Source organism: Talpa europaea (assembly GCF_964194135.1).
Source record: "Talpa europaea genome assembly, chromosome: 3".
Lineage (NCBI taxonomy): Eukaryota > Metazoa > Chordata > Mammalia > Eulipotyphla > Talpidae > Talpa > Talpa europaea.
Genome location: NC_140069.1, coordinates 93,902,161 through 93,926,043, shown reverse-complemented (window position 1 = coordinate 93,926,043; position 23,883 = coordinate 93,902,161). Strand labels below are relative to the sequence as shown.

The 23,883-nt window shown below is 38.5% G+C and overlaps 1 protein-coding gene across 4 annotated transcripts in view; it reads right to left on the bottom strand.

Moving 5' to 3' along the window:
- Positions 1–23,883, bottom strand: part of HDAC9 (histone deacetylase 9) — a gene marked incomplete at both ends in the record, with an annotated part of 409,639 nt that overhangs the window by 33,190 nt on the left and 352,566 nt on the right. For all 4 annotated transcript variants that reach the window (XM_084230504.1, XM_084230512.1, XM_084230510.1 and 1 more), the window contains one exon: positions 6,738–6,822. In XM_084230504.1, the coding sequence (XP_084086630.1) occupies positions 6,738–6,822 (85 nt within the window). The remainder of the gene's footprint in view (positions 1–6,737; positions 6,823–23,883) is intronic.

The window sequence follows — 23,883 nt, the reverse complement described above, 5'->3', positions numbered from 1 at the left end:
GGGGTTTCGCAGATCAATATCAGTATCATTCATTATATGTTTTAGAACTTAAAATTATAGTCTTTCAAACTAAATAAATTTAGTTTTATGAAAAACTCACTTCATGGTTCTTCCCCTCCAAATTCAGCGAAAATGTAATCATGGGCCAAAACTGGTGTGAAAAATGACATATGTGAATGTTACTTTTCACCATGCATAAAAGAATAGTCTAATGGACTATTAAACTATTAAAATGGCTTTCAGAAAAGGAAACATACACATGAGGATCCTTTATCTTACCTGACTCTCCCCTGGCATCACTTAGTGATTACTGCCAGTTAACCAATGAAGAGTTTCAGCTTTGAGAATTGTCATGCCCACGCTTAGCCATGGAAATGGAAGCTCACAAATCATTCATGTTCTTTCTAATTTAGATATAATTCACCTTTGCTTGTGGATTGTGATGGAGACAAGAAATGAGCTCTCATATACTTTGCTCGCCTTAATATCTCACTCTATATTGGCTAGACAAGGCAAATAATTACCTTCTATTAATTTAAAAAAATCATTCCAGATTAAAAAAAGGTGGGGCAAACTCTGACACACCTACTGTGTGTTACCCACTGTTTAAAGGATATGACAGTTAAACAAACAAGCAGACAAACAACCTGAAAAACCAATATCTGGCATGAAAACACAGAGGAAATGTACCTAATCTAGAATAGGGACGAACAGAGATTCAGACATGACTTCTCAAAAGAAGCTAAGTCTTGAAAACTTAATAGGGATGAGGAAGAAGACATCGTTAACTCAGTGAACAGTGTGTGCAGACATGAAACTTCTTGACCATACTATATTTTCTCATCTTAAAGATGGCTGATCTTTGCATCATCTTGAGAAGAAACAAAATCCTGATTAGTCAGGGTTGGTGGGGGGTGGGGATGGAGAGGTGGAGGGTGGTCTTTACCTGTCAGGAGAAATAATTGTTCTGCTGTTGCCTTGTAAGGTCTTTTTTCTCAGCTAAAGGTGTAGCATAAACAAGGACAGGATAACAGGGATGATCCTACAGCAAAATACTCATAAACATGTGGCCAGGCAAAGGGCCAATGCTAATCACAACCTCCAGCACCTGCATACCCTCAGCTGGGGGGCTCAGTTCTCAAAGTGAAACTCACATAAGGCCTGTCAGCACTTTGCCTTCTGCCTTGGGAAAAGGCTATCTAGGAACTTGCCTGAATGTTTCCCACATGCTACAAGGCCTGCTTCTCAACATTCACATAGTTTTCTGATACTGTAGTTCCAAACTGTAGCACAAAAGAATCCTTCAGAACCTGGGCTAAGAGGTAGGCTGAAATTTGAACACCTCCCAAAGTTAAAAGGAGGCACCTGTGTGATGCTCAGACAGATGTGAGCAGGGAGTTCTGCTTTTAAATGAAGGCTAACTTCAAGGCCAGCTTCATAAACAGGCAACTCATGCAATTGCAGAGGACCCCATGCTCAGAATCAGCGAATCAGCGGTCTGCTGTTACTCCATTGAAATCAGACATTAATGATCTTTTAATAACAAAGCATTGACATTCATTTTGCACTAGAATTCACAAAGAATCCTACAAAAGGAGAAATGGGGAGCCCAAGCAAGGGCCTATAGGGTCACTGGAAATGGAAGAATGGACTGTAAAATAAAAGGATGAGAGGAAAATAAGAGTATAATTTTCATCTTATAAGGAAAACTAGCATTGCTTGCTAAGTCAGGAATTCATAATTTTAATTTCTCAAGCCATTATGAAACTTGTGACCCTGAATGTCCACCTTACTTCATTTTTCTGTGGGTCTTACATAGCTCTTTTCAGCTTCATTATTCTGGAAGAGTGGGCCTAAGGACATACTTTTATTAGAAACACATAAAAATGTACCACAATGGTTAAGTCCCAGTACCAAACTAGTGGACTGACTAGTCTAGACTTACACTAAGAACAGTAATACTGGAGTTGAGCCTAATTTATCCTCCCTTGAGTATTTCCTTCTTTGAATTGTAGGATATCTGGTGGTATGAATTCATGAGTAAAACTATACCCCTTTTGAGTGAAAGTGAGAAGAGCATGGCCAGCAAATAATTAGCAACACTATACATTCATAACAGATAGGGAAAGCTCTGATTCAGAAGCTTCCCTTGATGCAAACTTTGGTTTCAGAGGGCCTTGAAGACATGCAGGTGCCATCTACTCATATCTGTCTATTCTCAATTCCCAAGCTTCTGTGTTCCTCAAATTTCTTCCTTGTTGTCAAACTTTCCTGTAGTTACATGCAGCAGTGAGAAGCCATGATTCCTATCTTCCCAATACTTTTCATTAAAAGGGACTAACAGACTTTAAAATATATAAAAACTCAAAAAATTGAAAATAAAAATGCCATTAATTGAAGTTTGCAGGTTAGTGTTGAGAGTTGATGAAAGTATTGGATTAACAAGATCCTTAACAGGACTTTAGGAGAAACGGATGTTTAAACTGGGGAATTAGTGTTGGGTTGTATGAAATATATTTGGAGCAGAAGACAGAGATTCATATTTCACAATATCAGAATTCCCATACAGTAAGTTTTGATAGCAAAGTGAATTCTTTGCAAGGGTAAACCAGGTTTGTTTGGCTAGAGCAGATAGTACAAGCCTTTCAAAAATGTCAGTGGAGGAAGGAAAATATCATGCAGCAGAAAATCATTACTAAGAAATTAGATCCAATACAAAACACAACAGTAGAGTTTCTAAAAATACACACAAATCATTATTTTTTATACCTACATGAATATAGATTTCTTTGCCTGTTATTCCCTTTAAATTATTCATTATTTCCTCATCTGGCCAAAATTCTGTTCAGTCCTTAAGATCAATCTCTCTCACTGCCAAGAAGCTTTCCTTGACCTTCCTTGTAAATTTTTCACTCTTGAGTACCTCTTACCCTTAGAAGAAAAGGATTTAAGAAAGAGAACTGTTCTTTCTCTATGATCTCAGTGCATCTCATGACTCTGTTGGAATAATCTGTTTCATCATCTGTATTCACTGGACTGTAAAGTCCTTGATGCCAGAATTCTGTCTTATTCCTCTTCCTAACTTGTGTGCCTTGATTGCTGGTCAAATCATCATTATCTACATGTACTATATATATATATATATATACATGTATATATTTTCCTATATATATTTTCCAATATATATATATATTTTATTGGAAAATATATATAGGAAAATATATACATGTATATATATATATATATATATTTTCCTTTCTTATGGAAAGGAAAATGATCAAAATATACATAGGGGTCCAAGATGGTGGAATAAGGAAAACTTGAGTTTACCTCCTCCCATGATCACAATAAATCTCAACTAAATATGTATAAGACTATACAGAATCAAAACCTAAAACCTGGAATCAATAGACTTTCCATAACAAAGGATAAATGGTAGCACCTATACAGACAGGAAAGAGAGACACTTTCACAAAGCAAGAAACTCCATCTTGGGGGTAATGGGGCACAATTGGGAAGAGATCTCTAAGGTGTGGCATGTTTCTCTGTGGACCCAAGGGAAGGTTGTGCGTAATGCCTGGTACTGAACATTATGATCCAGGATAGTGAAGACAAGTCCCTGGATCCCACTTACAGCACCAAAGGGAAGTGAGCACAAGAAAATTAAGAGATTAAGAAACAGCATTTAATAGACCTGTGAGCAGACTCACTTGCCCTGGGATCCCAAACAGTAACACCAGTCTGAATACCAGCCAACCCATAGGTAAAGGAATCCCAGATCCTACCCTTACATTGTTGGCCTGGGAGGCAAGAACTTTAAGGAATACTCAGAGTCACCATCAGGAGCTAACTTAGCAAACCTCTTGCAAACTTGCTGATAGCAGCACAGGTAGGCCCATCTTGGAATCCACCTTCCATTCTACTAGATCCCGAGGGTGACTCCCTGATGAATGTTCTACCTGCCTATGGGAAATAGCAAGGCTATCTACCAAAGACAATAGCGGAGAGGGTTACTCCTGGCAGAAAAACAGGCCTGACCACTACTAGATTCATCCTACCTGCTAGCAGCCAGTTAATTCCCTATAGCCAGCATTCTACAGACCTCCCAAAGCACAGCCAGCTAATAAGCACACCCCAGTACCTACCATATTTCTTTGTGGTTCTCTCCCTGAAAGGCCTGCTACAGGTCCCCAAGCCACTAGACCCCACAGACATGTACCAGCAGCAGCAGCCCGGCTACCACCACGTGCAGTCTGGCTACCCCAATGCAGCTCCCACAGACTAACTAGCTAGCTGAGGACCATGCTTCAGCTGCTAGCAACCATGTGACATCATAGGCTACTGCTGGCACTATGTACCATTCCCAGCCCCGAGACCACCACAACTGCAGTCAGCCTAGACACACTGGTACATGACCTGTAGCAACTTCAGGCAGTCATACCCGAAGGCCTGACCCACAGCACCGCCCACTGAGCACATCTCAGTCCAGGCCTGAGGTCAGTCCCAATGAATGGGAGGGAACACAACTTGAGTAAATAGCTCAGGGTGCAAGGGGGCAGTGCCCCTGAATTCCATGCAACATCACCTGAATAAGACCAAGCTGCAGCACTAGAACAGGTAGTAATGTTATCTAAAACATAAACACAAATAATAATGAAAAGTGGAGCAACAGAAGAAATGCCCTAAATGAAAGAGCAAAACAAAACTCCAAGAAAAGACCCTTAAAAAATGGAGATAAGTTAATGACCTAAGGAAGAATTCAAAGTAATATTTATGAAGATGCTCACCAATCTTGGGAGAAAAATGGATAAAGTAGAAAACTAAAGGTACATCCAAACAGAAGTCATAGTTGGACTTTGAGGGGATGATGCTAAGCAAGGCAAATCACAAGGAGAATGGCATATTCTGAATGGTTTCATTCATGTGTGGGATACAAGAAAGAAAGTGAGTGAACAAATAAAACCAGATACAAACATTTGGATTCTGACAACAGAGTGGTGGTTACCAGATGGGCAGGGAAGGGTGTGGAACAGGTAGAGGGGGCCAAGTGATTAATGGTGGAAGGTGATTAGACATTTGGTGGTGGGTGCAGTGTGATATATTCTGAGGTGAGAAACTGTGAACCTGAGACTTACACAGTATTGTAAACTAATGTTAACTGAATTAAAAAAAATACATAAGAACATAACTTAATAATCTGTGTGTACATAATGGTCAAAAAAAGCTCAGAACAAAATACATATGGAAGTATACATTTTAATACCATTGAAAACCTGAAGTATGCATTAGATTGGATGTGAACAGACATGAGACAGGGATCATGTCATGTCATTCCTTGCCTTGAGATCTGGAATAATGTATCACAGAGCATTTTAATCCATTCTCAGCGGAAATGAGTCAAAGTCATTAATGATAGGATTTTGTACTCAGGCTTGTGAAATCTCCAGTCTTCCCTTCTTTATCTTTGTAAATTTTCTTATCTTTTTTAAAAAAGATTTATTTTATTTATTTATTTATACAAGCACTGGGTACAGTCAAAAGTGCGGGAGGGTGAGAGAATTCACCAGAGCCAGAGTGGAGAGCATAACAGGCTGACTGACAAAGTACACAGCTGAGGGGAGCAGCGGGTGGCAGGAGAGGTCTGCGCCCCATGTGGAACCCTCGCCCAGCGGCCAGGGATCGAATCGGCGCTAGAACTGGCACTGCAGAGGCTGCGGGCAGCTTCGCAGCCCAGCGCTCACCGAGGAGGCCCACATTCTCTTATCTTAACCTCATCTCAAAGGCTTCGGTTTCCAGTTTGTATTTTCCCTGAAAAAGTTTGAACTTCGTAATTTATTCCAGTTATGATGCACTGTGTAAATACTTACTGGATACAGAGCTCAATCTAGGTATGAGTGAAATGAAGGAAAGTGGAAAATTACTTTGAACTTTTGTATGGCATGATTTGTACATGTTCATGGTGGGTGAATGAGTGAAACAGAACCTCAGTCATCCCTAGATCTTCAAATTACTGCCAAGCAACAAATGTAAGGACTCAGAGAAATAACTGGAAGATGGCTTCTCCAGTGGTGTTTTAAAAAATGCTTCTTCAGGATGGTAGCAAGCTAAGGGTTTATGTGATCCTTTCTCATACTTAAATTTGCATTTAGGTTTCAGCCTTCATGTGAATTCAATCTTGATTTTAATGTGTGTGTGCGTGCACGTGTGTGCATGCATGTTGCGATCTAAAAAACTTACTCTTAATAATGTAATAGCAATGTGAAGGGAATTGAATAGACAAAAGTTCTGGCTATCCCCATTTTGTTTAACTTTAATTTTTTTTTCTCTTGACCAACTTAAATTACTCTGCTGAATTCTAACATCATTGGGAAATAACTTACACTTAGTTAAGATTGGACAATATAATCACAACTTCTATATTAATTACCTTGTTCTGGGTAAATGCTTAGTGTTAATGCTTAGGAAAAATACCTAAGTACTTGGAAAATATGAGAAAAACAAGATTCTAAATCTCAAGTCTCTGAGTTGTGTTATCTATGTAAGATATAATTGCTTCATTAAAAGCAATACAATAACACCTTTAGGTATGAATACATATTATGTGCAAACTATACTAACCCAAAATATATTTCTTATATTTCAGAAACTCAAATATGTTTTTCACATGCTTCAATTACAAAATATATGTTAATTAGCTGAACCTGATTAGAAATTAAAGAAAAGCTTTAAAGACATACTTTGGATTTCAATGATCTTCTGTAAAGAAACAACAGCATTCCTATTCGGGGTTTGGTGGAGAATATCTTCTGCAAGAGGCTCCAGCTGCAAGAATAGTAGAAAATAATATTAAGAGAATATTTTATACTTTTATATTAAGTCTGACAAAAGCAAAGCAACTAGAAACAACCTTTAAAAAAGCTTTATCCAAGAATTAGTTAATATTTTGCTGATATCAGTTCTAAAATTGTAGCCAGTTTTCTTTTTTGTTTTGCAGCCAATGTAATTGAATTCCAAGGGGCTTTTCTATTGGGCAAAAGACTAATCTATGAAGTCCCTGAAGCAGGTGCATGTCTGTGTATTATTCATTAAGAATCTGAGTTATTTGGGTAAATTTTGTAGGTTCCTCACAAACCAAATTCCATCGTGTCTGTATATGCAGCTGGGCCCTGCACACAAAACCTCGGAAAGTTGCAGTAGACACAGAGTGAGCAGCCTATTATCCATACTTTCGTGGTGTTTTTATACCTAAGCACCTTATTATACTTTTGGATAACTGATGGAGAAAGTCATGAAACACAGATGCTTTAATTCAATTATTATTGGATAAGTGGTAGAAAAAGTTTTCAAATCAAACCAAAGGTGAAATAACTGTAAATTTTCATTTAACTTCTACTTTATTCATAACTATGCAGATGTGGAAGCACAGGAAAAATCCTCTCGTGCAACTCTCTGATGATCTTCTGGAATTACACTGATTTTTCATGGAGAAGCTCAGCAAACATTGCTTTGCAAGAAATGAGGACCTTTAAATAATTTATAGAGTGTTTTGGCAGAAGTAAATCTGATGATGCATCCCTGGGAATACTTTGTGATGTAGTTTGGTGTGTAGCTACAGAAACTGCATAGCCAAGGCACTTACAAACAAAATACTTGTCCAGCTATTGTGATTCAGAAAACAAAGATCCAGTAACAGAGGGATTAATGAAAAGGAGTTTTCTTAGAATATTTAAATATAATATTCTTAACAACAAATGGAGATCAAATTATAACATGGCATGAATGGGAACTGATGTCACTACACATCGCACTGAAACATGAATTCATCTTTCTTCCTCTGTAGGAAAAAAAATAGCAACAACAAAACTCAGGATTCCAAGTTGCCATAGCATATGTGAGTGAATCTCCCCCCCAGGGTCTCCCTGAATTGATTATTCTATACTTCAATCATGGAATCTAAAACAATAGCACCTTTCTTCCAGATGCCATAGGATAACACACTAGCTCAGGGATATTTATACATGGGTAAATTCACTAAATATAACTTTCTAGAGTGTTTTTCTTAGCTGCCAAAGAAAAACCTTTAAAACATCAAAAGGTTTATTTGCAATACCATTTGACGAGGGGAAAAAAAGTGCCAGTGGAAGTTTCTGCAAACTTAAACTCTTAAAATTTGTTAAAATCAATTTTTAAAATCTAGTATTCAGATAGTATCTTTAAGAATATGTTATCCCAGCAACACCCTCTTAACTCAGAGGAATTACTGAATCATAAACGGAAGGTTACTTGGAAAAATCTCACTCAAGAATTAGACAGGGTTGAGCTACCTTGCTCAGAAATAATCTTTCCTTTCACTTCTGTCTGAGAGCCTGGAGAAAATAATTTTTAACAGAAATCAGGCAGCTTTTACTAACAAAATATTTTGAAACATCACTCTCTGTTCAAATATTTAAAACAAAAGCACAGGGTTTATCAGCATCTTTAGTTCTTCAAAAAGTTTTCCTGTGACGTTAGGCTAAAAATACTGACAAATTGAAAGGTGCTGGCTAGTGGAAAGAAAGCTACAGGCAGATCATTAATGTAAAAACCTCACTTCTGGAACTCTCTCACATTGAGGTCTGTGGGCTATTTTTAAGACCTGGATTATGTAGAAAGTAAACGTGATTCAGGGTGTTGAGAATAAAAATACAAACAACCCTAAACCTCCAATTTGGAATCATCAGTTAGACACGATAAAGTTGTGTCTACTTATAAAAGCAACCTAGAGAATTAAGGCAATTACATTGATAATTTAAGCCTCCCAAACCATTTCCCTGCATGTTTTAGGTGAATGTCATTTAGAGGATTTAACCTTCAGTAAATTGCCCCAATTTGTTTCATTTTGAGGGTATACACATAGACAGAGCTGAATTCAGAAAGTTCTCAATGTAGGTTCTTTATTTTTTCCTTGGGTAGTTCTGCAGAGAAGGCAATGGGTAATACTCTTATTTGGCAAGAAAGCAAGTGGCATTTAGAGTCTGTTTTCATAAAATTAAAACCTTGTATAGAGGGACCACAGAATTGAGTTGTCTTTCTAGAGAGTTTGTTGATTTAATCACTCACAATTTAAGTACTAAAAACATCTGATGGAAGCATCTATTTAATAAATATTTATGAGAATTGGTCATTATTAGTAATCTAATTACTAACTGTAATGAAATAATATCAGATAAATAGTATTTTTTAAATAAATTTGGAGTAAAAAATAAGAATGTGTAGAACACCTGTATTATACATTTAGTCTGGCTGATAAGATGTTGAAAAAATGTTGGCTGTTTAGCCTAATTAACATTAGGAAGAGTTATTAAAAGGTAAATAATGAAGTAATTTATGCAAAACAGACAAAAGTCATATTAAGATATGCAAAAGTCATATTAAGATACAGCAGATACGGATGTAGGAAGTATCACATAACCATTATGCCTTCTTTGTTGAGCAATTGTGTCAAGTAATAACAATTATCATGGAGTTATAAGACATCCTAGATAATTATCACATAACCTCTTCACACATGAAGTTCTCACCCAGCTCTGTTATATCTCAATGTTAATTACACCAATGCTAATAGCAATTCTTTATACAATTTTTCAGAATCAAAGACAGGAAAATTTCTTTTTCTACAACTTTTGCAGTAAGTTTCAGTGCTATATTGATAGAATTTGAATGTTTATTAAGTTGCACATATGATGTAATTTCTAAGAACTACAGCTATTTTTTGATCAATAAGATTTGTGGCTACTATTATATTGTAAATAATTATCAGATTCCTTCAAATTGGATCATTTCAATCTTCAAAAATCATTTCAGTTGGCTATGACACTTTTAAAGAAATAGGAAAGGGATATCATTGGGAAAACTCATAAGAGTTTCAAAAAACATTCTATACTTATGAGACATGAAAATCAGCACACTATCTTCATGATTTGGAACAGAATAGGTAAGAAGCTAAACAGAGACTGCAAATATAACCGGGTACAGATGTGTACATCAACTAAGCAAAGGCTCTATTAATTACTCTTAGTAACTTTTATATACACTGGTAATGCCAATGTTAAAGAGAGAAAAACAATCCTCCCAGTTGATCAGGGAAAAAGAGCAATAGCACAAAGATAAAATGGAATGAAATTTTGACAGGCTTTGTACTTGATCTTTAGTCCAGTTTGGGTAGAACTGTGAGTTCTAAAAGATGCAATCCATGAAAGTGGTATATTCTTTAACTTAACCTCACTACTAATTTACAACCTTATGCACAGGGTCATATTTTTAGATAGATTTAGTCTAACTATTTGACATGTTCAGTGCTTTGGTAAAAGTGTATATGTAACTTTATTTTTAAAGACTTTCTGGAAATGATTTTAGATTTACAGAAATATTGCAAAGATATTACAGAATTCTCCTATGCCTTTCACCCAGTTTTCCATAATGTTAATTATAAAAGTTCAGAACATATTTTAATTTCCTAAATTATGGTTGTACATAGATATGCAACTATGGGGGATTTGTCTTTTTCCATTATTTCTATTTTTAATTTATTTTTGATATTCTATGGACCCTATTGAGGACCACCAGTGCAATGTTGAGTTAAAGCCAAAAGACTTAGTCTTCATTTGATTTGAAAGAAAAATTTCCATATTTTTTTTCCATATTTTTTCCTTTAAATGTGATGTATGCTATAACGTTTGTAGATATTCATGATCAAAATTAGAATTTTTCCCTTCATTACTGTTGCCAAACATAACCACAATCATAACTGGGTGTTTAATTTATCAGCTTACTTTTAAACATTGGTTGAAATAGTCAAACTTTTTTTTCTTCATTCTCTTACTGTGGTGAATTACAGTGACTTATTTTGGATTGTTAACATGTTATATTTCTTGTCTAAATCTAGTTTTGTTAGAACTTGAACTGAAAAAAATTTGTTTAGAATTTTAACTACTGTGCTTTGAGGAAGATTTTCCTGTAATATTCCTTTCTCATAATGTTATTTTGAGTTTTGTGGATCAGTATTAAATTGACCTAGAAAAACAGTTGGGAATTGTTCTTCCCCTTTCTCCATTTACTTTAAAACAACATGAGATTGGTAATATTTTTTCCTTAAATTACTGGTAGAATTCACTGGTGAAGCTATATGAGTTTGGGATTTTCTCTACGTAAATTTTGTCTTACTGATTCAATTTTGCTAATAATAATAGTACCATTCAAGTGTCCTGTCTTCTTCATTCAGTTTTTGCCAGGTTGTATTTTTATAATTTTCCCATTTTCAAATAAAATTTCAATTTTTATATAGTTATTTTTCCATTTTCTGTTATAATCCTTTTAATGTCATTAAAATCTGTAGTGTAGGCCACTTTTTCATTTCAAGCGCTGGCAATCATGACGTGACTGTTGCTCTGTCTCACAACAAGTTCTATCACTTTCATGACTTATTTCAAAGAATAAATCTTTGACTTTAAAAAAATTTATATATTGTATGTCTGATTTCCATTTCATTATGTCTTCTCATTGTATTTACTATACTTACTTTATGTTGAATTTGTTGCTTTGATTTTTTAACTTCTTGAGATGGCTATTTTTACTCTTTGGTTTTATGTCTTCTTCTAATACATACATCTAATGTCTTATATTTTTCTCTCCAGTGTATGCACATAACACAAATTTTTATATTTCATATTTTCAAAATCATTCAACTCAAAATATTTTCTAATTTTCATCATGACTTCTTTGATAGATGAGAGAACATTTTGAAACCTCAAAATATAAGATTTCCTAATTATCGTTTATTTCATTATACAACTACCATATTTTTGTTTTGTTTTTATACTTCATCATTTTATTTTAGTTCACTGATATTATTCTATTTCTTGACCTGTTTGGATGATGTATTGTTTGTAGATGTATTCTATTTGTGAGATTTCATTGAATTGTATATTTATATATTAAGCAGTTTTCTGTATGAATATTGTATTTCACAATTAAATATTTTAGGAGAGAATCTTTTCTGATATAAGGGCATAGGGAAATCAAGCCTAGCTCTTGAGTCCATGTTTTTTCTACTATATAGTGGTTACTCTGTGAAACAACAGGTTTTACAAGAACAATAAATTATATTCTTAGATGTAGGCCACAAGTTCACTTACAGATGGAAGTGAAAGTCCCCCTACAACATACCAAGCAACTCAGAAAAAATACAAAAAGGATTCATCTGTCAAGATCAAAGACATTTTGGAATTTTGGAAGAATATGATGATCGAGACCAAAAGGATAAGGGAAATAGGCTCTGATATAAAGCTGACCCTCCGTGCTGATGAACTATTATCAATTCCCTAGTGAGGAGGGATCGGTGGTTAAAACTCAACTTTCATTTCAATAATTGTCTTAGAGATGTCTGCAATTAGTTGTATATGTTTAATTTGATTGCTTAAGTAAATCTGGTTATAATTTTATCCATATTGTGATTCATGAGTCATTCTTAAAACAACCCTTATTCATTTGAAGTCATTAAAACCTTGACTAAAAAGACTGAGGGGGAAAAAAAAAACCCCTAAATCAGGGTGGATTCTACTGATAATCAAGTTATTACACTGAGAGACTATTGGGATTATTCAGATTGAGTCGGTCCACATCCTACTGACATGTGGATGATGTGGGGTGACATCACAGAGCAATAAAGAAACATCTCTGGCCAAAAGGAGTAATTTAAACCTAGCAGGTCTTAGAGCATATCAGGAGGACCAGAGGCAAAGAGTACTGTCATGGCCATTCAGCCCACATAGGATACTAAAGAAATTCCTTGAATAAAATAAAAGGAGTAAGTGGGGTAGACTTGGAGATTATTATTACTGGGGTTATTGTTCTACTAAGTTTTACCCAAAGTTATCACAACTTGGAGAAATACAGTTTACTCAATATACCATCCAATGGATGAAAGACTATGAGGAAGTGCCTCTATTCACTATCACATCCAAGGAGTATGTTTCCATAAAACTTAACTATGAGAAGTTTGGATATAATGACAATATTTCAACACTTACAGTAATAATTAGCTAATAATTAAAAAGAAACATATAGACTCGGCGGAGCAACATGGCGGCGAGGAGACGCTGCGAGTAAGATCTCCCATTAAAAAAAGTTAATAGGGAGGAAAAGCGGCAGGTCCCAGTGAGAACTGGGACACGGAAGATAAACGGGTGACTCCAGCAAACTACCCGAAGAAGAAAGTGGCCATAAAATAGGACTAGAAGGGAGGGAAGCGCAGAACCCTGCTCCCCTCCCCCACCCACAGAGGCGGCACTCTCCGGCAGAGAGGAGGAAAACAACAAACCAAAACGGCCACCAAGAACAAAGGACGCAGCAAGCGGGACTGTGAGTGGAAAGGAACTATTGCAGCCACCACACCCCGTGAACGGGAGCTGAGGTGAACCCTGCAGGATTCGCCGCGGCGGTGAGCGAACGGCTCCGGGCGCCATTAGAGAAGAACAAAGACCCCGGGAGACGCGCACACAGCCCAGGCTGCCGGTAAGCTTGCGCGGAAAGTGGCGCGCTCGGCGCACTTGAAAAGCAAGTGCAGACCAGGATCGCGGCTGCCCAGGTCCCTGCGCCTGCAACCTAGGCTTGGGAGACGACCTAGGCTTGCTGGGAGACGCGCGGAAGTCCTCACTGAGGTGAAGGTCCCTCCCTGAGTAAGCAGGAACCAGGCGCCCAGGCAGGGGAGCGGGATTCAAAAGGCGCCATTCCCGCGCCACTGATCTGGGCTACAGCCCGTGTCCTGGAACTGAGGGCTTTGGAACTGAGACCCGGGGCACGAAATTAGGGGCGTGGGTTCCCCACGACGGTGGGGCACAAGGCAGACACAGCACCCCAAAGCCGTTGAGGTGTACCCTACCATCCCCGCTCTGCTCCCTGTCCCACGGGGTGGAAAATCAGCTCCCCAAGGGCTCTAGGAGAGATCTTTGGCGCCACCTAGCGACTTGTAGCCAGCACAGGCTCCTGAAGGAGCTAGTGGCCAGCTGGGGAGTTAGCCCACACCCGGCCCCTTCCGAAAAAGTAGTCTGAGCCCACAGGGAGAGCGAGCACCCACAGCCAGGGCAGACCAGGCACGCAGAAGAGTGTGCCTGACACCGTACGCGCAGGGAGTGTGTCCCACATCACCATTTTAGAACAGGGACATTTCTTCAGTAAAGACTACCTGCAGAAGGCTTCCTCAAGAGCCAGAGGTGAGCGGGGGAAGTTCGCCCACGCCAGACCCCTCTGGCCTGCAGTCCAAGCCCAGAGGGGGAGCAGGACCCCACCGCCGGGGCAGACCAGGCGCACAGGGGAGTGTGTCCCCACATCGACATTTTAGGACAGGGACCTTTCTCCAATAAAGACTGCTTGAAACTGACAGATGACTCCTGGAGGAACCAGAGGGGAGAAGAGAAGCCCACCCAAGATGCCGGCCAGTCCCAACAACACAGTGTGCCAACGCATACGGCAAATTAGAAAACAGACAGTAGGGAGGAGAAAAACCACACGCAACCTAGCAACTCTCCAGAGAAAAAGCACACCACAAAAAGAAAACCAGCCCCCAGATTGCAACGACAGTAACTTGGAAGAACTTCTGAGCCTTCCAGAAAGAGAATTTAAAATTGCCGTGATTAAGAAACTGACAGAGAAGGGGCGGAGCAACATGGCGGCGAGGAGACGCTGCGAGTAAGATCTCCCATTAAAAAAAGTTAATAGGGAGGAAAAGCGGCAGGTCCCAGTGAGAACTGGGACACGGAAGATAAACGGACAACTCCAGCAAACTGCCCAAAGAAGAAAGTTGCCATAAAAGAGGACCAGAAGGGAGGGAAGCGCAGAACCCTGCTCCCCTCCCCCGCCCACAGAGGCGGCACCCTCCGACCTGCAGAGAGGAGGGAAACAACAAACCAAAACGGCCAACAAGAAAAACGGACGCAGCAAGTGGGACTGTGAGTGGAAAGGAACTATTGCAGCCACCACACCCCGTGAACGGGAGCTGAGGCGAACCATGCAGGATTCGCCGCGGCGGTGAGCGAACGGCTCCGGGCGCCATTAGAGAAGAACAAAGACCCCGGGAGACTCTCGCACAACCCAGGCTGCCGGTAAGCTTGCGCGGAAGCAAGTGCAGACCAGGATCGCGGCTGCCCATGTCCCCGCGCCTGCGACCTAGGCTTGGGAGACGACCTAGGCTTGCGGGGAGACGCGCGGAGGTCCTCACTGAGGTGAAGGTCCCTCCCTGAGTAAGCAGGAACCAGGCGCCCAGGCAGGGGAGCGGTGCAAAAGGCGCCATTCCCGCGCCACTGAACTGGGCTACAGCCCGCGTCCTGGAACTGAGGGCTTTGGAACTGAGACCCGGGGCACGAAATTAGGGGCGTGGGTTCCCCACGACGGTGGGGCACAAGGCAGACACAGCACCCCAAAGCCGTTGAGGTGTACCCTACCATCCCCGCTCTGCTCCCTGTCCCACGGGGTGGAAAATCAGCTCCCCAAGGGCTCTAGGAGAGATCTCTGGCGCCACCTAGCGACTTGAAGCCAGCACAGGCTCCTGAAGGAGCTAGTGGCCAGCTGGGGAGTTAGCCCACACCCGGCCCCTTCCGAAAAAGTAGTCTGAGCCCACAGGGAGAGCGAGCACCCACAGCTGGGGCAGACCAGGCACGCAGAAGAGTGTGCCTGACACCGTACGCGCAGGGAGTGTGTCCCACATCACCATTTTAGAACAGGGACATTTCTTCAGTAAAGACTACCTGCAGAAGGCTTCCTCAGGAGCCAGAGGTGAGCGGGGGAAGTTCGCCCACGCCAGACCCCCTCTGGCCTGCAGTCCAAGCCCAGAGGGGGAGCAGGAACCCACCGCCAGGGCAGACCAGGCACACAAGGGAGTGTGTCCCCACATCGACATTTTAGGACAGGGACCTTTCTCCAATAAAGACTGCTTGAAACTGACAGATGACTCCTGGAGGAACCAGAGGGGAGAAGAGAAGCTCACCCAAGATGCTGGCCAGTCCCAACTACACAGTGTCCCAACGCATACGGCAAATTAGAAAACAGACAGTAGGGAGGAGAAGAACCACACGCAACCTAGCAACTCTCCAGAGAAAAAGCAAACCACAAAAAGAAAACCAGCCCTCAGATTGCAACGACAGTAACTTGGAAGAACTTCTGAGCCTTCCAGAAAGAGAATTTAAAATTGCCGTGATTAAAAAACTGACAGAAGTCATAAAGGAAAACAATGATAAGGGAAAAATAATCAACGATCAGAAGAATGAAATTGAGTCCCTAAAGAGGGAAGTAAAAGAAATGCAGGAGATCAAAGAATTAGTGGAAGAACTAAAGAATTCTGGGAAAAGCAATGAAAGCAGAATTGATGAAATGGAAGAACGAATAAGAAATAAAAAGAACCAAAACAGAAAAGGAAAGAGAAGTACGAAGGCAAAAGAATGAAGAAAGACTTCGGGAACTATCTGACTCCATGAGGAAAGGAAATATAAGAGTTATAGGAATACCAGAAGGAGAGGAGAGAGAAGTAGGAACAGAGAAAATATTCAAAGAGATAATTGAAGAGAACTTCCCAAATGTGAAGAAGGAGCTGAAAATTGATATACAAGAAGCAAGAAGAACACCAAACTTCCACGACGAAAGAAAAAATACAGCAAGACACATAATAGTAAAGCTCCCAAGAATCCAGGACAAGGAAAAAATAATGAAGCTGGCAAGAGGGAAGAAACAGATAACATTCAAAGGAAAGCCAATCAGGCTGACATCAGACTTCTCCGAAGAAACACTACGGGCAAGGAGAGAGTGGAGGGACATAGTCAACAGACTCCAAGAAAACAGATGCCAACCAAGAATACTCTATCCTGCAAAGCTCTCCTTCCTCTTTGAAGAAAGAATATGGACCTTCCCAGATAAACAGAAACTCCGGAATTTCATTGCAACTAAACCCCCACTCCAAAAAATAGTACAAGGAGTCCTAAAGCCAGAACCTCAGAGGGACGAACAACAATGAAAGAAGGCCAAAAAAAAAAAAAAAGTTATTAAAAGTATAAATAAATAAAATCAAAGGAAAGACAAACACAATGGCAAATACAGATGTTAACATATCAATATTAACTCTAAATGTAAATGGACTAAACTCTTCAATAAAAAGACACAGAGTTGCAGCCTGGATTAAGAAACAAAACCCAACCTTTTGCTGTCTCCAGGAAACACATTTAGCTACAAAAGATAAAAATAGGCTCAAAGTTAAAGGATGGAAAACAATCCTACAAGCAAATGGACCAAAAAAGAAAGCAGGAACAGCTATACTTATATCAGATAAAACAGATTTCAAACTCAAAAAGATAAAAAGAGACCCCAATGGTCACTACATTATGATCAAGGGGACAATACTTCAAGAAGAAATAACACTCATTAACATATACACACCAAACGAAGGAGCACCAAAATATATCAGACAACTGTTGTCCTCTCTGAAAACAGACATCAGAGAAAACACATACGTAGTGGGAGACTTCAACACACTACTATCAACAATGGATAGATCAACAAGACAAAAAATAAGTAAAGAAACCAAAGCTCTAAATAAGGACCTAGAGCAATTGGGCTTAACAGACATCTATAGAACACTAAACCCCAAAAAAACGGAGTACACATTTTTCTCAAGCGCACATGGATCATTCTCCAGGATCGATCACATACTGGGGCACAAGACAAACATCAACAGATACACCAAGATTGAAATCATATCAACCATCTTTTCTGACCATGAAGGCATCAAACTAGAAATAAACCATAAAAAGAAGGCAAGGAACTTTCCTACCTCATGGAGATTAAAAACCACACTACTGGAAGACCACTGGACTAATGAGGAGATCAAAGAGGAAATTAAAAAATTTTTTGAATTGAACGACAAGGAGGACACCAATATCCTAAATGTATGGGATGCAGCAAAAGCAGTAATAAGAGGAAAATATATAGCAATAGAAGCTCACATGAAGAAACAAGAAAGAACTCAAAGAAACAACCTAATCTCGAAGCTCAAAGATCTAGAAAAAGAACAACAAAAAAACCCCAAAACCAGTAGAAGAAAAGAAATAATAAAAACCAAAGCAGAAATAAATGAAATTGAAACTAAAAAAACAATCCAAAAGATCAATGAAACCAAGAGCTGGTTCTTTGAAAAAATCAATAAAATAGACAAACCCCTAGCCAGGCTCACAAAGGAAAAAAGGGAGAAAGCACAAATAAACAGGATCATCAATGAAAGAGGAGAAATCACTACGGACACAGCAGAAATCAAAAGAATAATCAGTAACTACTATGAACAGTTATATGGAAACAAGTTTAATAATCTAGAGGAGATGGACAAATTCCTACAACTCTACAATCACCCAAAGCTAGATAAAGAAGAAATAGAACACCTAAACAGACCAATTACAATTAGCGAAATTGAAATGGTAATAAAAAACCTCCCCAAAAACAAAAGCCCAGGACCTGATGGATTTACAAATGAATTCTACCAAACATTCAGAGACGAATTAGTGCCTATCCTTCACAAACTCTTCCAAAAAATTGAGAAGGAAGGGACAATACCAAACACGTTCTATGAAGCCAACATTACACTAATACCAAAACCGAACAAGGACAACACAAAAAAGGAAACTACAGGCCAATCTCCCTAATGAACACTGATGCAAAAATCCTCAATAAAATTTGAGCCATCAGAATCCAACAATGTATCCATAAGATAATTCACCACGACCAAGTAGGATTCATTCCAGGGGCACAAGGATGGTTTAACATCCGAAAATCAATCAACGTTATCCAACACATCAACAAAAAGAAATATAAAAACCATATGATAATATCAATAGATGCTGAGAAAGCTTTCGACAAAGTGCAACACCCATTCATGATAAAAGCCCTTGAAATTCTTGGGATACAAGGAACATACCTCAACATCATAAAGGCCATCTATGACAAGCCAACAGCCAGTATCATTCTCAATGGTGAAAAGCTGAAAGCAATTCCATTAAGATCTGGAACAAGACAAGGATGTCCACTCTCACCACTGCTTTTCAATATAATACTGGAAGTCCTAGCCAGGGCAATAAGACAAGAGAAAGACATCCAAGGAATCCAAATAGGAAAAGAAGAAGTCAAACTATCACTATTTGCAGACGATATGATATTATACATAGAGAACCCCAAAAACTCCACAGAAAAGCTAATTCAACTCATCAATCAGTTCAGTAAAGTGGCAGGATACAAAATCAACATGCAAAAGTCAGTAGCCTTCCTATACACAAACAATAAATCTGAAGAAGAAGAAATCAAAAAAACCATCCCTTTTGTTATTGAAACAAAAAAAATCAAATATTTGGGAATAAATCTAACAAAAGAGGTAAAGGACCTATACAAAGAAAACTATAAAACACTGTTAAAAGAAATAGAAGAAGACACAAAGAAATGGAGAGACATCCCCTGCTCATGGATTGGAAGAATAAACATTATTAAAATGGCCATCCTTCCAAAAGCAATATACAGATTCAATGCTATTCCAATCAAAATTTCAATGTCATTCTTCAAAGAAATAGAACAATTATTGATGAAATTCATATGGAATCACAAAATACCCCGAATAGCCAAAGCTCTCCTGAAAAAAAAAGAAGGGAATGGAGGCATCACACTCCCAGACTTCAAACTATACTACAAAGCCATAATCATCAAAACTGCATGGTATTGGAACAAGAACAGACATACAGACCAATGGAATCGAATAGAAAATCCAGAAATAGGGTCTCCCCGGTGGCGCAGCGGTTGAGCGCTGGGTTGCGAAGCTGCCCGCGGCCTCTGCAGCGCCAGTTCTATCCCCGGCTGCTCCCTGGCCACCACAGGAGGGTCCCACATGGCGCGCAGACCTCTCCTGCCGCCCGCTGCTCCCCTCAGCAGTGTCCTTCGGTCCTTCTGCCTGCTCTGCTCCCCGCTCTGGCTCTGGTGAATTCTCTCACCCTCCCGCGCTTCTGACTGTACCCAGTGCTTGTATAAACAAAACAAACAAACAAACAAATAAATAAATAAAGCATGCCTCTATAAAAAAAAAAAATTAAAAAAAGAATAAAAAATAAAATTAAAAAAAAAAAAAAAAAGAAAATCCAGAAATAAACCCACAGATTTATGGTCAACTAATCTTTGACAAAGGAGCAAAGACTATGCATTGGAGCAAAGAAAGTTTGTTCAATAAATGGTGCTGGGAAAACTGGGTCGCTACATGCAAAAGAATGAAGCTTGACCACCACCTCAGACCATACACAAAAATCAACTCAAAATGGATTAAAGAACTAGACATAAGACCTGAAACCATAAAATATATAGAAGGAAATATAGGCGAAACACTACGTGATTTGCACATCAAAGACATCTTTACAGACACATCACCCAAAGCAGTGATAGTGAAGGCAAAGATCAACAGCTGGGACTACATCAAATTAAAGAGCTTCTGCACAGCAAAAGAGACAATAACAAAAACAAAGAGAAACCCCACCAACTGGGAGAACATTTTTGCACCCAACACTAATGATAAAGGACTGATCACAAAAATCTGCAAAGAGCTGATGAGACTCAACAACAACAAAGAAAATAATCCAGTCAAAAAATGGGCAGAAGAGCTAAAAAGAAACTTCTCTGAAGAGGAAATGCAAATGGCCAACAGGCATATGAAAAAATGTTCTACATCACTTGCCATCAGGGAAATGCAAATCAAAACTACCATGAGATACCATCTTACACCAGTGAGAATGGCACATATTAAAAAAACTAGCAACAACAAATGCTGGCGAGGGTGTGGAGAAAAAGGAACTCTTCTGCACTGTTGGTGGGAGTGCAAACTGGTCCAACCACTGTGGAGAGCTGTGTGGAGATTTCTGGACCTACTAAACATAGAGCTTCCATATGATCCACAATTCCACTCCTAGGTATTTACCCAAAGGACACAGAAACATCAATTCCAAAGAACACCTGCACCCCTATGTATATAGCAGCACTGTTTACAATAGCTAAGCTTTGGAAACAACCCAAATGCCCAAAAATAGATGACTGGATCAAGAAGATGTGGTACATATATACCATGGAATATTACTCAGCATTCAAAAAAGATAAACACATGCAATTTGCAGCAACATGGATGGCCTTGGAAGGGATCATGCTCAGCGAAATAAGCCAAAAAGAAAAAGAAAAATACCGGATGGTCTCACTCATAGCAGGAATCTAGAAAACTTAAATAAGGGACCAGGAAAATGAATAACTATAAGAAAGTGAAAATCAAAATCAACAAAAAACTATGAACCAGAGACACTTTTAGGGGGGCGGGGGCGGGAGGGGAGGGATTGGGGTCAGAATGGGGGGGCTGCAATTGTATGGGGAATATAACAATAAAATTTATAAAAAAAAATAAAAAGAAACATAAAGGTAAAAAGAAGAAGGAATTGTAGTGTATTGAAAAGAATGACAATGAATGCCATTGGTTGAATAGTTCAGACTGTCAGTATTTTTGTTTAGACACTGAGGTGAGATTGCAGTTACTCAATTCATGAGAAAAGAGTTCAAACTACCCAGTTGAGGAAGGGAACTAATATATATGTTGAAAGTAAGTATTAAAGTTTCAATAACATTGAAAGGAAGTTTTCTCACTGCTTTGTGTTTAGTTTCCCAGCATAATGTCCACGTTTAGACGTCGATTGTTATAAAGAAAACTTAGTTCAATTTATACACCCAAAATCTTGTTTTCTTGCCTCTGTTTTTGCAAATAAATTTAAATTTGTTATATACTTGGTAAGTCCTTGGTTTTCTTCCTCTCATTTGATTTTTTTAAATTTTCCTCTTATGCTAATTTTCATATTTTTAAACTTTTCTTTAACTTTTTGTGTAGTAAAGAGATTTGTATTATATGCAAAATGTTGATTTTTTTGCTAGGAAGACCTTTTCCACATCATACAGCAATGTGTAGTGATAAATGTTTAAGAGCTAACTGTTCAAGAAATAGCTGCAATTTGTACTTTTACTGATTTCTGTGATGTAAATACTCACACCATAGCCTATTTCAAGCTACAGATCTTATGTCATTTGACAAGATTTGAGTAGCAATACAAAAAACTGGTTTTCACAAACCGCTCAGAGTCAGCTCTAGCACATCACTGAGAGAATATTATTTTGTTAATTGATAATCTGGAGGAAGGCATTTCTAATGATGTTTTTTAGTTTTCTTGTTGAGAGTTTGCCTTCTTCAAAAATCATGTTTTTTAAATTTTATCTCAATGCATGGGACACAGTTGTTCAAACCTTCCATAACAAATAGAAATTCTAATTCTACTGGTCTAGACTCATTATTTACTTTTATCCCACTCCAAGTAGACTCTCCTCCTCCATAAACAAAACAAACCAATCCAAATCAGAGCCATCCACAATCCCAGGAATTCCTAATGTATTTGTCTGTGCTTTTTACTAAAAAAGATAAAGCTTTTATGTTAATTTTAGTTGGAAAATCTTATTTTTATTTAAGACAAAGTTAAATGCTACTCCCTCTATTAAAATATTCATTCATCCCTAGCTGAAAAAAGGGTCCTACATTAAATTTCTAAAATAGTTTGTATTTCTTACTTTTATTTATTTGTATGAGAATTTTGGGGCAAAATATTGATGCCCAATAAAAGACCACAGAATGAATAGACAGATAAGTCTGTCTATTTAATAGGCAGATAAATAGAACATCACAAACATGTTAGCTTCACCAATGAAATGCTTTTTTTTTTTTTTTTGGTATTTTTCTTTTTATTTATTGGTAACAGAACTCAATTAAATGTCCAAGATACCACTCCAAATTCCTTGAAAAACCCACTGAAAAGACTTAAGACAAACAGTACAAAGGAGATCAGCATAAGCAGATTTGGAATTTTCCAGATAAATTCTACCTCACCTGGGATGTGATACAACAGATAAATACAAAAATCACCAATTTGGCTCTGCTTTTCACAAGCTTGGTTGAATACAAGACATGCAACATCATAGACCTATCTACAACGTAATGTATCTCAAATAATACTTCCTAAAACATTGTACTCTCTTTAACTTACAGGTTTCAAAATCCAAGAGAAGACCATGGAAAAAATATTATTCTGGATTATCATACATTTCCCCTATATTCAGTTCTTCTTTCCTCATGAATTGAAACTATTAGGAGCTTGTAAGCTTTCCCAGATTCACACCAATTCCCCAATGGAGTTAGCCATACATAATCTAAAGGATGAAAAAGATGGCAAAACTACTTCCCCATTTAAAATCTAATGCAAACAAACCCCTGATGAGCAACTTGGACAACAACATCTCAAGAGTTCACCTCAGGGGTGGTTGTCAACACTTACTAGAGTCAATTCAAGAGACTTTTCCAGCAGCTTTAGAGCAAAAAGCCATCTTGGAAAGATTATCAACATATACAATCACTAAATTTAGCCACTGTTGCAGAAATTCAAGTCAAATTAAAGCAGCTGAGCCTATTCAAAGGAGACAGAGTTATTACAAAGAAAAGGAGCATGGAGGGAGGGAGGGAGGAAGGGAGAGAATGAGGAGATCTAGAAGTTAAACCTTAAAAAGAGTAAGGGAGCTTAAAAAAATTATAGCTCTAAATGTACATGCTGAAACTACAGTAATAGAGATTGTAGCATCTTCGCAAAACCTTCCTTATCTATATCAATTATTTTTCCTAACAAGCTTAAAAACATCATTTATTCTGTTTAGACAGATGGTCTTTTAATGACCTTGTTCTCAACTCACTACTCAAGTTCTAACTACTGTATGTGT